The sequence below is a fragment of the Xenopus tropicalis genome, chromosome 2, assembly GCF_000004195.4.
Source record: "Xenopus tropicalis strain Nigerian chromosome 2, UCB_Xtro_10.0, whole genome shotgun sequence".
In the NCBI taxonomy this organism is placed as follows: Eukaryota; Metazoa; Chordata; class Amphibia; order Anura; family Pipidae; genus Xenopus; species Xenopus tropicalis.
The window spans coordinates 75738339-75751988 of NC_030678.2; the positions used below are offsets into that span (position 1 = coordinate 75738339).

Below are 13650 nucleotides of genomic sequence, written 5' to 3' on the forward strand. Positions count from 1 at the left end.
TCCCTATATATATTTTAGTAATTAGAATACTAAGTACATCGTCTTTTTTTTTATTAATCATCAAACAATTTTATTTAGCTGTAGTTCTTGAAAGAGTTACAGCTAGGAAATAATAGATCCTGCTCTTAGATAGATTTTTCAATGCACAGAAAAAAAGGTAGGCTTGGCTTTGTTTGGTCTTCCCTGGGTCATTACTCCATCTAGTGGTTTAGGGGTCTGCAGTTATGGTTATATACCTGTAATCTAGAATGCTCTTGACCTGGGGTTTTCTGGATAAGGGGCCTTTCTGTAATGTGGATCTTCAAACCTTAAACCTACTAAAAGATTATTTAAACATTATCTAAACCCAGTAGGGTTGTCTTGCCTCCTGTAAGGATTTATTATATTGTAGTTAGGACCAATAAGGTACGGTTTTATTATTAAAGAGAAAAAAATTGAATTATTTCATTAAAAAGGACTCTATGGGAGATGGCCTCTCCATAATTTTGAGCTTTCTGGATAACAGGTTTCCAGATAACAGATCCCATGCCTGTATAGTGTATTTAATTTCTTGTTTCAGTGACCACGTGCCAAATGTTATAAGGTTTTGTAACTCAATAGTTGAACACAGTGAGGCCAAGAAACCTGTGATGTAAAACTGTACAGCTCTGAGATATAAAACTAATTCTTTTCCTGACGAATTTTGGGGTCTGAATATTATGGCTTATTGTTATTCTGAGTTTATAATCTCTGCCGTGCTTTAATAATTTTCCCTCATGCCTGGGTAGTCCGCGAGTTGCACAATAATCACTCTCACAGCTTTGTAATCAATGCCCACAGTAATAGGATTCCTCTGGCCACTGGCAATTAATAAATTTGTGTCTTTTTTTAAAACACTAGCAAGTCGGGTCTGAAATACGACTGACTGGCTTTGCTCATTTGCATATTTATTGCAGTGGAAAAATTCTTGCCGAATGATTGATGTCAGACCTGCCTCTTGAATTCCAAGCAGCACATTATTATGAAATGAAAAATGCCGGCCCTAGAGTTGATTAAAGTTGAAGACAGTGGAATCTGTGTTTTTTAAGATTGTGGGAGAATTAAAGGCATATTTTAATGGATGTTGACAAGAAGTGAGCCAACAAAAGCAAAGCAAAGGATTTGCTTGAAAAGATTTAATCAGACGTGTTTCTTGGGGGATTAATTGCTGGGGATGACTGGTGCAAGTGGCAGGCTTTGTGGATTTAAATGAGAATTGTTCTTGAGGGTAAGGAATGGAGATAAGTACTAAAAATATAGACTACTACAGTTTATTGCATTGCACATGTAGAGCCTTGAAGCCCCCATCCCCTCCCATAGCAATTTTTTTTTTGTAAAGCCACAACTTATTTTGAGGGTAACTGCCATTGTGTGTTTTTTTTTTAAATAACCTTTAGAATTTATGGCTATCTTTCTTTCAAAAAGAAACCAAATGTTAATGGATATACATATTCATTATCCCAGTAAAAAAAAAAAAATCCTGACTGCTGTATTTAGATTACAGTGAGACAATCAGATGAAGATGTGACCTTTACCAAACCCTTGCCATTTTCTCAATCTCTCCATTCATAGTGACCAGCAAAATTACTAGAGCAATTATAAAACATTTGCATTGCACATCAAACTTTTTCGTTATGTAATATTTAAAAATCCAGCAATACACACTGAACTGGATGATTATATTGTCCATTTACCAGTGTTGTTCTTGAGCACTGTTATTGGTCGAAGGGGTGCCTACTGCACATGCCTGATTGATTTTCATTAGAGCAGAAGCAGCAAGTATGTGCAGTAGACACCTTCGTTGTGCTTCAGAGAGCTCAGCAAAGAATGGGGGCGGAGCTTCATGCTAGACTAGGTAGTGCCTGAGAGACCTGAAGTTGAGCTGCTTGTGATACAGAATCTACAGGACACTGAGTGCAGGGAGAAAGGTGTATTATTCTGGGGGTCTGAATAGAGTAATTTTATAGAAAAAAGGTTTACTTATCCTTTACTCTGCCTTTAATATCAACATTTCTGATTTACTGCACACGCTTTATACTGCTGTCGATTACCTGAGCTTAGGGAAACTGACAATAATATTGTATGTAGAATATAAATGTCATAATATAAGGCTGATTCCTAATTAATTCATATTCTTATTACATGGAAGCTGAGAAACCAGTGCAATTAGTATCGGAATCTAATAAACAACCCTATAGCATCAGTTTATATGATGGACCAGACTCATTTTCTGCTTGATAATTTGCAGTGACCCCTAAGCTTAGATTCTTAACAGCTGCCCAGAGCGCACTGAGGATTTGATTATCACTGACACGTCTAACAAAACACAAGATGGGGAGCTCCTGTGATAACTGTGAAGGCAGTTATTCAGTGTAGAGATACTGAGGCGGGTGCAGTAAGTGTAGTATATAACATATGGTGTTTCTAGCCATATTCATTTTTAGGGTTTAGTCCTTCTTTAAAGCCTTCTAGAATTAACTAATTTCAGTGTTTATCCATGCAGTGGTTTGATCCACTCATTTGTCTGCTGGTCTTGTGAGCTGTAAGGCTAATGTTGGTCAGGTCCTGTTTGGACTCATAAATGTGGTGCTTGCAAGTAGAGTTCCTCTGGTACAACACTGGTTGTACACTGGCTGTACTGCCAAGAAAACACGTACAGTTAGAGCTAGGGCACATGTTTCATATATCCGCTTCTTTCATCCTTACGATTTTCCGTCAGGCTGAGAGAAGCGGATCCGCCTGCCTACATTGCACCATATGTCTGCACTAAAGACTATAGTAACCACCCTAGTGTTGGCACACAGAGCAGATCAAAGGTGGGCCTGGAAAACCTCTACTTTTGTGTTTCTTCAGGCTGACATCCGATCCACACTGTGTGACTGCACTTGGGTGATTACTGCAGTTTTTAGTGCAGGCTCACAGTGCAGTGTAGGCAAGCAAATCCGCTTCTCTCAGCTTGACGGAAAATTGCAGGGCTGAGAGAAGTGGATATACGCACCATGTGCCATTGCCCTAAAGGTTCCCTGGGCAGTAAACTGGTTGTAAAATAGAAAGACTGCAGAACCGGCATGGAAGAAATATTTTTAAGGGACTTTTTAAATAGGATTGAGGAATTTCTAGTTATCTTCTTGAAGAGCTTTATTTGTTTAAGGAATCTGTCATGCAGATCCTTATTTGTCTTCTCTAGTAAATTATAACAATCAATATAGCTTGTAGCCTGATATTTTAGAGGCTATGCCATATGAAGAAATAGTAGCTCTTGCTGTTTCTGTTATCGATTCAACAATCTCGGGCAAGTGTTACTAATGAAAAGTATATGAACTTTGCAAATTTAAACATTTTCCTTCTCTGTTTTTTAATGGAGAATCAAATTGATATTCTCATGCTTTTTAACCCTGTTTCTATTTATAACATTCTGTGTTCAAAGCGTATTACCACACTCCACATATTTTGACATATACCCTATTCACAGTAGTCTTACTAAGACCTGAATATAACGTTCTAAATGGTCCTCTGATGTCATTAATTTAAGCCTGTTATTCTTGGGTCAAAAAGTGGTCCTGAAGTGAAGATGCTTTGAATAGTTACATACATAGTTACATAGTTACATAGGGTTGAAAAAAGACCAGTGTCCATCAAGTTCAACCCATCCAAGTAAACCCAGCACACTTAACCCACACCTACCAATCTATACACTCACATACATACACTATATATACAACCACTAGTACTAACTGTAGATATTAGTATCACAATAGCCTTGGATATTCTGATTGATCAAGAACTCATCCAGGCCCCTCTTAAAGGCATTAACAGAATCTGCCATTACCACATCACTAGGAAGGGCATTCCATAACCTCACTGCCCTCACCGTGAAAAACCACCTACGCTGCTTCAAATGGAAGCTCCTTTCCTCTAATCTAAAGGGGTGACCTCTGGTGCGCTGATTGTTTTTATGGGAAAAAAGAACATCCCCCAACTGCCTATAATCCCCTCTAATGTACAGAGTAATCATGTCCCCTCGCAAGCGCCTCTTTTCCAGAGAGAACAACCCCAACCTCGACAGTCTCACCTCATAGTTTAAATCTTCCATCCCCTTAACCAGTTTAGTTGCACGTCTCTGCACTTTCTCCAGCTCATTAATATCCTTCTTAAGGACTGGAGCCCAAAACTGCACTGCATACTCAAGGTGAGGCCTTACCAGGGACCTATAAAGGGGCAAAATTATGTCACCTTTGCTCTTATTGGTAGGTTACCAAGGTACTGATAATAGAAAGAAGGGCCTTTACAGGTTGTATGTATACAGCTCAGGAGCCACTCCAACTTTACTCCACTGCTACCATTTAGGATAGAATTCCTGGTATCAGACATGACATTCTAAGCAGTTCAGATGTCTGCCCTGCTCTGTAACTCTGAATTATCTCCAAGTGTTCACAAAGCCCTTCATTGCATTCTTCTAACAGTTTTGCTTATTGGTGAGGTTTATGGGTTTTTTTTTATTATCAAGGTTGAATAAGCTACAGTATACAAAGTAATGTGCAGATATTTACAACTAATGTTACCCAATTTGATTTCTAGATTATAAAGCATTGAAAGAGTTAATGCGATCCTTAGTGGAACTGCAAGATGAACTGCTGTACCAGTTTCCAGAGACACAGTATCTAATTGATGGAAAAAAATGCAAATCGCAAAGGTAAGCACTAGTTTTTCTCATGGGGTTATATAATAAAAGGCACTAAGCTTGCCCAGAAGCAGTAACCCGTAGCAACTAGAGGGTAACATTTACTGGTCAGCTTTAAAACTAAACATCTTAATGGTTGCTGCTCCTGGGCAAACTTATTGCCTTTTATTACAAGTATAGGAAACAATCTCCTTTTACCTAATCCTTCTTCTGCCTGCCTTAATTCTTTTGATCCAACTTGCTATTTTGAGCCAATGGTTTTTTTTATTCAGTCTAGTTCTTAGAGCTAAAATACATGGGAGATTTTGTAGGATGGTGTCAGAACGACAAATCATATCCTACAGGTCGGATGTAGTAGTGTGGGTCAAAATAATGGGACTGATAAAAATCTGATGTTTAAACTACATAGAACTACATGGAACATTTGCCATTGGACAAAACATTCAATTTGGAAGAGAACACTGCATGCTGCGTCTGCATTTGACAAAATATCCTAATGGTGTCTGAAAGATTTCTGTCATTAAAATACATTGACTATTAGATGTAGATGCATGAACAAAAAACTTTCTTATCTGACTTGCTTAACAGCTATGGAAATCAGATTTTCTAGTATCCTACAAAGTCTTGTGCTGTTGCATTGCAACATCTGGTCAAAATCTCCCTTGAAGTTTAGCCCTAAAGGTGGCTATACACAGGCAGATTTAGGCTGCCAATTTGGGTCCTTCAGACCGATACAGCAGCTTATCTGCCTGTGTATGGAGCCCTCCAACAGACCCCCCTGACCAAATTCTGGCCAAGAATTGGCCAAATGTTGATTGGACAAGTTTGATTATTCTGTTGTATCCAGGACAAAGTTGGCTCATTGATGAGGTCCACACACCAGCTTTTCATATCCCCTTTATTGTAAAGTAGGGATGCACCAAATCCAGGATTTGATTCGGCCAGGATTTGGCCTATTTCAGCAGGGTTCGGATTCAGCCTAATCCAACGGTCCTGGCTGAACCGAATCTGAATCCTAATTAGCATATGCTAATTAGGATTTGGAAGGGTTAAATGTTGGCGCGTGAACATAGTTACATACGGTACATAGTTACATAGGGTTGAAAAAAGACCAGAGTCCATCAAGTTCAACCCATTCAAGTAAATCCAGCACACACAACCTATACTTACCAATCTATACACTCACATAAATAAATTATATATACTAACATTAATACTAACTGTAGGTATTCGTATCACAATAGCCTTGAATATTATGCTTGTTCAAGAACTCATCCAGGCCTCTCTTAAAGGCATTAACAGAATCTGCCATTACCACATCTCTAGGAAGGGCATTCCACAACCTCACTGCCCTCACCGTGAAAAACCCCCTACGCTGCTTCAGATGGAATCTCCGTTCCTCTAAGGGGTGACCTCTGGTGCGTTGATCGTTTTTATGGGAAAAAAGAACATCCCCCAACTGCCTATAATGCCCTCTAATGTACTTGTACAGAGTAATCATGTCCCCTCGCAAGCGCCTCTTTTCCAGAGAAAACAACCCCAACCTCGACAGTCTCACCTCATAGTTTAAATCTTCCATCCCCTTTACCAGTTTAGTTGCAGTCTCTGCACTCTCTCCAGCTCATTAATATCCTTCTTAAGGACTGGAGCCCAAAACTGCACTGCATACTCAAGGTGAGGCCTTACCAGGGACCTATAAAGAGGCAAAATTATGTTCTCATCCCTTGACCCTTTTTTATACAAGAGAGCACTATTTGCTTTAGTAGCTTCAGAATGACACTGCCTGGAATTAGACAACTTGTTATCTACAAAAACCCCTAGATCCTTCTCCATTAAGGATACCCCCAACACACTATCATTCAGTAGATAGTTCGCGTTTATATTATTCCTACCAAAATGTATAACTTTGCACTTGTCAACATTGAACCTCATTTTCCAGTTTGCTGCCCAGTTTTCCAATTTTGTCAAATCGCTCTGCAAAGCGGCAGCATCCTGCATGGAAGTGGAAAATTTTTACATTTAACCATTCTAATTAGCATATGCTAATTAGAATTTGGATTTGGTTCGGTATTCGACCGAATCCCTTATGATGGATTTGGGGGTTTGGTGCATCCCTATTGTGAAGTAATTATTTGGCCCTATTGTCCTGCATCCTGTCTCACTTCTTACTTTCTATGACTTTATCTTTTCTTATGCTTTTAAAACCTTATTACGAGTTCCACTTTATGTAGGGATGCCACAAGGTCTATTGTTGTTCTTCCTATACACTCTTTGGGAGAACTCATCCAATATGAAAATCTGTCAAGAAGGGCTGCAAACATTTAACTTGCTTTTAAACATTTAACCAGACCAGAAATGTCTTTGTTGTTCTGCATGTTAAGCGCATTCACAAAGTTGAGAAGAAAGGTAATGCCTTTTATTGTTGTTATAAAAGAAAACATAGACTCTGCAGCGGGGTGGCATGAGATAAAAAAAAAAAACCTAAAGGTTAAGGATCTGAAGGAGGTGATACATGTGATAAGAAGTGGAAACCAGTGATACTTTTTTATATTATTCCTGTGTAAAAGAGAGGTGAAGACACAGGGCTATACTTAAATTTACCTAGAATCCTCAATATGGCTTTCAAAAATCTGTTGTAAAGGTGGCCTTATGTAGGTGGTAAAAGCTGCTGACTCTGTTCTTCTGAACCGAATCAGAAGCTTATTGGACCATGCATGGTACCAGCCGACAGGCCTGTCCAAACCGATATCAGCCAAATATCAATTGGGAAGGTTTGATTTTGGCATTGCTCGTTGATGCAGTCCTTTTCTTGACAGCCTTCATAGGTTTAGGTATGATCTGATCCGTTGACCTCAGGAATATCTGTGAAAGATCCTCCCCAAATGAGCGGCTCTTCACATGTATGACTAGCTTAAGGCATATTTATTACTGAGTAAGGAAAGATTCTTTTTTTTTACAAGATATACAAGTCTTAAGATCAATGGAATTTATATCTTTTTTGAAAATGCTGTTTCTTTTTTTTAAGTGTAAAACTTTTGTTCTAGTGTCATATTCAAGCATATTTGCTTAAAAAAATGTACAGAAGTCTAGGTACTAAATTGTAGTCATGTTTAATTCTGCAACTCTTCTGAGTATGAATTACTATCATATTAGTGAAGACGAAATCTCCAGTGATGAAGAGAATGAAGTGGAGGAGGATACAGAAAAATTGAAAAGGGAAAGAGCTCCTAAACGAAAGCTGGAAGTGGATGAATACCCAGAATTCATGGAAAAACGTTTTGCATCATTTAGAACTTATCGGAATAATACGTTACAAAAGTGGCACGATAAGACAAAGTTGTCAGGAAAAATTGGCAAGGTATGTGAAATGCTCCTAAATTCAGTGGTGATATGTGTCGCAAGTTGTTAATGGTACTGCTTACCAATTTAGCAGTATAAAACTACTGATACAAGTGCCGACTCACTTGTGTGTCTAGGGGTACAATGATAATCTTTAGGCTCGTAGTATTTATAGAAAAATAAGTATATTTATTCCTTGTTAAATTTATAATATACAACATAAGTACAGTTACATAAAAATAGAAGCATAGGGAATCAGCATAAGATGTTACAAGGTTGTCCCTCAATCCTGACTGTCTGCTAAGTCTAAACATCCAGGGTCTCTTATCCACCTTTTCCTGTAAAAATCACACCTCCACAAAAGGTGGCTTTGATGTTTTACAGCCCCACTATTGTTTACACATAAGCAAATTGCATGCAACCCCCTAACAAAGTAAGCTATGTACAATACAATGACACAACTGTTTGCACAGTTGTGTAGCGTTATCCTTGTGTTAAACATTACCTACAGTATATTATCAGATATAATAATATGACCCCCGCACACTCCCTACAATATGTATGACTGAGGGGACTTCAGTAATATTTGAATCTGTGTTAAATGATTTAAATGAAGAATAAACTTGTTTTGGATTGTCTTATTTTCAGAGGTTATGTTGTTTTAGGGTTTTGGAGCTTTTGAGCGTTCCATATTGACTCAGATTGAGCAGATTATGATGGACAAAGAGCGTCTACTGAAGCGCACACAGACAAAGCGTTCCTTTTATCGGATTTTAGGAAAGCCTTTGGATTCACCAAGTGTGCCAGAGACTGTTCCTAATGAAGCAGTGGTAAGGATTTATAAAATTAATATCATGTTATGATTGTACTCCCCCACTAGAAATTCAATCTTTATCTTACTTTCACCATATTATCATATTTCAAAATGTTTCATCCCAGTGTCAATATATTGATAAATCTGGTCATTCTGTGCAGGATTTTCAACAAGAAGGAAAGTCAAACTCTCATTTAAAAGATCAAGATGAAGAAATGTTTGATGATGATGATTTCTACCACCAGGTATTATTTTTATAATTTTTTTTTTATAAATTAAGTGTATTATAATTATTGTAGTGCATTACAAAAGTATAGAGGCCTAGATATTGGTGAATTACAACAGCCTTCATTCTTGGACAGCCTCCAAATGCTGGTGGGATTATGTGAGTTGAAGTTTAACATCATGTGGTGACACCCTTTCTCATTCCTGGTATAAATTGCCCTTGGGTGCATAGTGAGCTTACCAGCCTTTAGGGATAGACTGTGTGAAGTAATTGTACATGTATTATAGGCATATTGCACTATATATTTTATATTATGTAAATGAAAACATTAAAATATCAAATTTACAGGGTTTGCATGGTTTACATCCACTGATAATATAGGAGTTTTTGCCATATACTCACTGTGTTTATTCCTTTGGTATGTTTATGTGTGTAGCACACTTCTGGCCAGTTTGTGGCTGTGCTTTTTCTATTATTCCAAGTTGAAGGAAAAGATGACGTCAACTGTAGAGGACACTATGTCTAGATTTATAGACATATTGACTCCTTGGATTTTATATATTGAACATTCATCATGATTCCCCTAGTTATTCCTTTTTTGTTGCCTCTTGAGGCATTTTCTCATTTATTTTTTTCATTTCACCTTCTTCTGATATCTCGAAATTTGAAAATCTTTAAAAATAAAGTAAAAAAAAAGATTACTTACAATGGTTTGCCCATGTTAAAAGAGAAGGAAAGGTAAAAAACTAAGTAAGCTTTATCAGAAAGGTCTATGTAAATACAGCCATAAGCACTCACAGAAAAGCTGCACTATCAAAAGAAACACAGGATTTCTTGTCTCATTTCTTTCTTAACATGTTCTTTGGTATTAGACTTCCTCTCTCAGAAAAATCCTTCATTCCCCAGGCCAGAGTCTGCTCGGTCTCTGCCTACTCCTGCTCCCCCCCTCACATAAGAATTCATAAGGACTCACTTCTAGGGATCTTTACTTATGTATGGTAAAGCTTTCTGCAGATTAAGTATATTGTTCTAGGTGGCACTAATGTGACTAATCTATTGGCAGTAAAATGCCACAATGACTTTTCTTCTCCTTTAATGGTCAGCTGGGGTCAATTTACTTTTGATGCAGGGGGAGTACAGTTTTGTTCCAAATGTAATTCATGTCATTAACCATTCTAGCTAACCAGTGCTGGTTCAGTGTTATATCATAGTAACCCTCAGCCAGTATGCATTGTCATATACTTCAGATGTTAGTGCATTATATTTGCTTTATGTAGGGAAGGGAAGAGGTGATTTCACTTGCTCAGCATATGTGCGTTCTTTTCACCATAACACAGTAGTCAAATATTAATCAGTGCTAGGCCAGCTAGCTACGAAATGTTGATATGTATTTAGTTTTTAAGGCTAATTGTGTACATGATGTGTGCATTTCAAGTAATACCTAAATTAAGGAGGCTAAAGTGTAGTGTCTGCCAATCCTACTTTCCCAAACACTTTCTACTTTCTAAAAATCCCTCTCACCCTCTGGGTCCATGAATTTGTATTTGTCTGACTTATTAAGTGCAGCTTGTTGGTATACCAATATATAATTCAGATAGGTCTTTCCATAATATACTGTATATAATTTCTCCTACCAAATTTATCAAATAGCTCCTCCAATTTTGTAGTTAGCCCTGTGAGCTCTGAAACTAGATAATGTAAATCTATTCACAACCTTGTGTTTTTGGGCTAGCATGTTCCTCTTCTCTTCTCTTCCCCCCCCCCCCCCCCCCCCTTTCCTAGTCATTTTTCATTTAACACTTGAGAACCTTCACTGTATATGCCAGTGCTTAGGTTACCGTTATATACTCCACTGTAAAATAGTGGCAGGATTTGCACTTATAACCAATTTAGATAAAGCCTTTGTTTCACAACAGTAACTGAACAGTTCAATTTACACTGCTAAATAAATGTTCTTCGTTTGTGAGTTCCCAATAAGACATGGCTGCAGTCTTCTTAATAGACAATTTTTATTTTTAATGCACCCTGAAGTGGTAAGTTCAGAGAAAGATAGCACCAGATGACCAGCCTTTTATGCCGCTTCATAATTTTAACTCTGATAAATTCCAAATTCAGAGTTATGAGTAGTAGCATCTTATCTTTTTTCCCCCCTGACTGGTTAATTGGGGTGGCGGGGTTAATCTAAATTAAAACTTAAACTAATAGAGGTCAGTAAGGCAACAGAAACACCTGAGTAAAACAAATGAGGCTGCCAGCCGCAACTTTATCTTGGCCGGCTCCCAGGAGGCGATTGGCAGAGAATTACAGTCGCTCTGGCATTCTGCAAAGGTGAATGATGGGCGACACTTGTCAGTGCGCAGCATCTCTACAAATGTTCCAGATTGCGGGACTTCCGTGCCAACTGCTGCCATCCGTGTCGAGTGAATGGGAGCAGGAGCAGTTGTCAACATCTGGCATCACAGCAAAGAATGGGTGCAAGGCTGGGAACCCTGCAGACTCTAAATATGGTGCTGGGAGCTGTGGAGGCTTTAATCACTTACCGCTCCTTGGCAGCAGGCTACAACAGCATATCCCAGCCTCGTTCATCACATGCAGACATCTGCTGAGCCGTAAGGCAGCTACACATTCATTTTCTTTCCTTGACCCCCCCCCCCCCATTATTTTTCTCTTTTTCTTTTTCATACACCTTCCACCACTCCTCCCTCTATTCCAGTCTCCCACCAAAACTGTTTATTGGGAGACATGATCTTTAAAGATTACCACTTCAGTGTGTGCTAGTAATTGTAGGGAAGAGGGGCCCCCTGAGAGACACCGCATCACACCTGTTCAGATGACCGGGTTAATTTCTTCTGTTGAGTGGGATTGGGCACAAATTCAAGTTGATGCCAATTCAACAATAAGGATAAAGAAAATTGCTGTTATGTTTTCTGTCATCTTTTACATTAAGCTGAATGTTTTTTTTCTCATTTGTCAGTAGAGCAAGCCTGTGTCGAGTGCCACACTTAGGTGCTGTCAAATGCACAGCAAAGGGTTTTTGTTGGGACTTGGTTTATACAGATCTTCGTTCCAGTGTTTCATATTATTTTTTTTTTGTTGCATTTTGGCACTCTTTGGTAAGAAGACCCTACAAAAATATTAGCAGGGCACTACACTCCTAGGCTGGGTGCTTTTTTTCACCTGTCTTTTTTTCAAGCAAGTACTTGATGTGTAAAAGAATAATTATGCCTGTAAGTGGCTGTATGTCTTATTTATGAATAGAAGGAAACTGAAGGACCTAATTTGTTGAAATAGTAAGGGAATGTCTCAACCATTACAAAGACAGGTATTTTCATATTCACAACCATCTGTTTGTAGAGAAAAAAAAATAGCTAATCACAGCTGAGAGGCACTGGAATGAAGGGGGTTAAATACTTAATTCATTCTTCACACATCGGGCTTAATGCTCAGCATGATTTACTGACACTTTCTAGTTAATTATTAGATTAGAGGGACACAATATATCATTCTCCAAAGAATATATTGGGTTTTTGACTAGAGACACTTCTGTTTTGACTATTTGAATCTCAAACCCAAAGCCAAGTGGGAGGATTTGATGAGTCTTTGGTACTAGTTTCCACGGAAAAGTAATTCAGTAACTGCTGTTTAATGTGGTACAAACACACTGGCAACAGCTGTTAAAAGCTATATTGTATGTTTTTTTTCCCACTGGTTGTGGCTTATTGATTATAGTAATCAGTGGATTGAGTTTGCTGAAAAACCATGCCAAATCCACTTATAGCCATTCCAAGTACTTTTCAAAAACAATCTTTTCAAACAGCCTATATAATAATTGTTCCTCATCCCTTCTTTAGATTTTAGCCTCAACCTGTAACCCTTGATTTTTACCAGAGTCCTCACCCAAAAACATTTTTTTTAATACTTAAGTTATTAGAAAACAAAAAAGGATAAACAAATACTTTCTTGAATTGAAATAACAATAACAAATTACTTGTTGCAAAATTGTAATTAATGTATATTATTAATGAATGCATATTATGGAATGCCCCATTATTTAATTATTGTTAGTTTTATGTTTTGTAGTTGTATGTGCAATATAAATAAGTGAATGATCATGGTGATGACGATTGCTTTGAGTAAGAATGTGGGAAGAACTGCATAGAGCAACCTCAACACTTTATTTTTTAATAAATAAAACAGACTTGTTCTCTACTGCTGGAAGAATTATTAAGATATACAGCACTAAGTCTCTCTTTGAGATGGCTGAGAGAAGCATCACCTATAAGAGCCTTCAAGCAACCACTCAAAACAGTCACAAGTAACAAATTGCTGTTAAGATAATAGGTAAATCTGGAGAGAAGAATGGCTTAAAACTTGAGAACATTAGGCAGTCAGGATATTGCCACTGCTGCCGAAATACATTGTGCCCTTCAGCACTGTGTAATAATACCATACATCTGCCCAACTAAATTCATATATTTTATGGCGAATGCTTATCCAAAACATCAGTTCCAATGCATTGGTTTCAAAAGGCAGGAAATTCAGCACCCAAGAGTTTTTTTAATATGTGCTTCT

The 13650-nt window shown here is 37.9% G+C and overlaps 1 protein-coding gene across 1 annotated transcript in view; it reads left to right on the top strand.

The window, feature by feature from the left end:
- The window catches only part of aatf (apoptosis antagonizing transcription factor), an 89671-nt gene that overhangs the window by 25968 nt on the left and 50053 nt on the right, over positions 1-13650 (top strand). The window contains exons 5-8 of the mRNA NM_001016308.2: positions 4597-4711; positions 7853-8057; positions 8704-8868; positions 9014-9097. Coding sequence (NP_001016308.1) covers positions 4597-4711; positions 7853-8057; positions 8704-8868; positions 9014-9097 — 569 coding nt within the window. The remainder of the gene's footprint in view (positions 1-4596; positions 4712-7852; positions 8058-8703; positions 8869-9013; positions 9098-13650) is intronic.